This window comes from Mus caroli, chromosome 11 (assembly GCF_900094665.2).
Source record: "Mus caroli chromosome 11, CAROLI_EIJ_v1.1, whole genome shotgun sequence".
In the NCBI taxonomy this organism is placed as follows: Eukaryota; Metazoa; Chordata; class Mammalia; order Rodentia; family Muridae; genus Mus; species Mus caroli.
The window spans coordinates 49,764,745-49,766,997 of record NC_034580.1 but is presented as its reverse complement, the minus strand read 5'-3'; the positions used below and the strand labels follow the sequence as shown (position 1 = coordinate 49,766,997).

Sequence of the window (2,253 nt, the reverse complement as noted above, 5' to 3'; positions counted from 1 at the left end):
TAAAGTGAACTGAACAAACCTGTACAAAACCTTCTAGTCAATGGGCCAAGCTCCCACCCTGCTTTATGTGAGACTGAAAGCCATAAACAGAACTGTCTAGGGAATAATTTACAAAATTGGTCTTCACTATCGACTGAGATTTCCTCTATCAAGGAGGGGAAAAAATACAACTTTTGATCTTGCACCATAAATGTTTTCTCCGATCAGCAGGGCGTGGGCTGCCTGCAATCCTAGCATATGGGTGGTGGAGGCAGGGGGATCAAGGGTTCAAGGTCCGCCCCAGTTAGTTAGTCAGCAAGTTCATGGCCTGCCTGGAGTAGTGAAGCCGATCTATTAAAATAAAACAAACAAAACACCCTAAAGCAGTATTTTTTTTAAAGCTCGAAGGGCTAATTCCAGTCCCCAGAGGCAACGTCTGCAGCGGGAGCAGGAGGATCTCGAATCCCCGGTCACCTCGCAGTGCGGGGACCGCTGCGCGCGGGAGATCGCGGAGATTGCACCGGGGGCAGGATCGGGTTTCCCGAAGGCCAGATTGACACCCGCGTGGTGGGTGGCGGCCGCAGGCCCCGGTGGGCGTCACCCCACGGGTCTGCACTTCACAGGGGGCCCGGGCGGGCGTCACCTCCCGGGGCCTCCGCCCGCATCACCTCACCCGGGCCGCGACACGCGGCGGGCCGAGCGGCCGATAACGCGTAACCCGAGCGCAGGCACGCGCCGCAGGGCCACGCGGGCGCAGGGCCAGGCCAGCCGGGCCGCGCGTCGCCTCAGGCCCGCGGCTCCTCAGGGAACGCCGGCGTGTCGCCGGGCAAGCGGCAAGCCTACCCGGTCGTCCTCGAAGATGATCTTGGCGGGGATTTCTTTGCGGATGATCTTGCCGAAGATCGTGTCGCCGCCGGGCTGGGCCACTTGAGCCTTGGCAATCTCGTCAGCCATCGCGGCCGCTCACTGTCCTTCCCGCGCCGCGGCCACGGTGGGGAGAGGAACCGCGGGAGCGCGCGGAGACTGCCGGCTCGCGCCCGGTGGGCCTGCGCGTGCGCAATGGCGCCGGCGCCGCCGCTGCGGCGAGCGAGGAAACGAAGTGGGCGGAGGAATCGCCCTTCTTTGCCTCTGCACCTCTATAGGAAATTTTGATTTGCCAGTTCTGGGAGGAGGCTCGACTTGGTACAGTGCTTGCCAAGCATGTACGGAGTTCTAGGTTTGATCCCTTCCTCCTCTTAAGCCGGGCCTGGTGCTGCACCCCTGTAATCCCAGAGTTTGAGAAATGGAGACAGGAGGATGGAAGTTTAGTTCATCCTCTTCAACATTGTTTGAGGCCAGCCTGTTACCCGAGACCCTGCTCCAGAACAGTCTGTTTTCTATCTCAAGTTGTGCTGATCACATTTGCTGGCTGTGATACCTTAGCCTTTCCTTTTTTAATTTTTTAAAAAGATTTTTATTTTGTATGTAGATGAGTATTTTGCAAGCATCTGCAAGAGTGAATCACATCTAATGCTTTGGATCCCCTGGAACTGGAGTTACAGTTGTGAGCCATGTGGGTGGAGGGAACTGAAGTCTGGTCCTCTCTGCAAGAGGAACAAGTGCTCTTGACTGTGATCGTTTAAACCCTCAGCTGTTTGAGGCCTTAGCTAAGAGCCAGATGAAGTCTTACATCAGGTGTTTTTTGTTTGTTTCTTTGTTTCTTGCTGTGTGTGGCAGCAATTCTCAATCATAACTACACACTAAAACCACCTGGGAGCTCTTTAAACATCTCTGGCCACACTCTTCATCAATTAAGTCCAAGACTGCAGAGATGAGACCTTAGGTGGCAGTCGTTTGTAAGCCTCCAAAGCCATCTTCCTGGCAGGAATCAGCTTCAGGTAAGATGCTCCACCTGGAAGAAACAAAAAGTCTTCCTTGGCCCCACCTCCACCCTTTCTCCTCTCTATCCCCTTGCTCCTCCTAAAAAGTGTTTTCTACATATGGTGTGCGCTTTGTCATCGTTGGTCCTTTGGATCATTTCCTTCTTGTCCGGATTAGGCAGGACCTCCAATCACAGCGTTCTCTACACAATCCCGGTTGTCATATAGATCTGTTGACCTGGGTTGCTACAGTTGTTACCCTTGTCTTCTTTCAACATCTCACACTGTTGCCCTCTGGATGTTGTTTTTTTTTTTTTTCCCCCTGCACACTGAGCCTCCATTTCCATACCTCATTAGATTCTGTTCCTGGCCCTCTTATCTGACAAGCTCCAAGTGGCCATAGTAAGAAACTTTG

The 2,253-nt window shown here is 53.7% G+C and overlaps 1 protein-coding gene across 1 annotated transcript in view; it reads right to left on the bottom strand.

The window, feature by feature from the left end:
* Hint1 (histidine triad nucleotide binding protein 1) overlaps positions 1-1,047 on the bottom strand; it is a 4,310-nt gene extending 3,263 nt beyond the window's left edge. Inside the window, exon 1 of the mRNA XM_021177302.2 lies at positions 823-1,047. Coding sequence (XP_021032961.1) covers positions 823-933 — 111 coding nt within the window. The 5' untranslated portion in view covers positions 934-1,047. The remainder of the gene's footprint in view (positions 1-822) is intronic.
* Between the last annotated feature and the right edge of the window lie 1,206 nt (positions 1,048-2,253).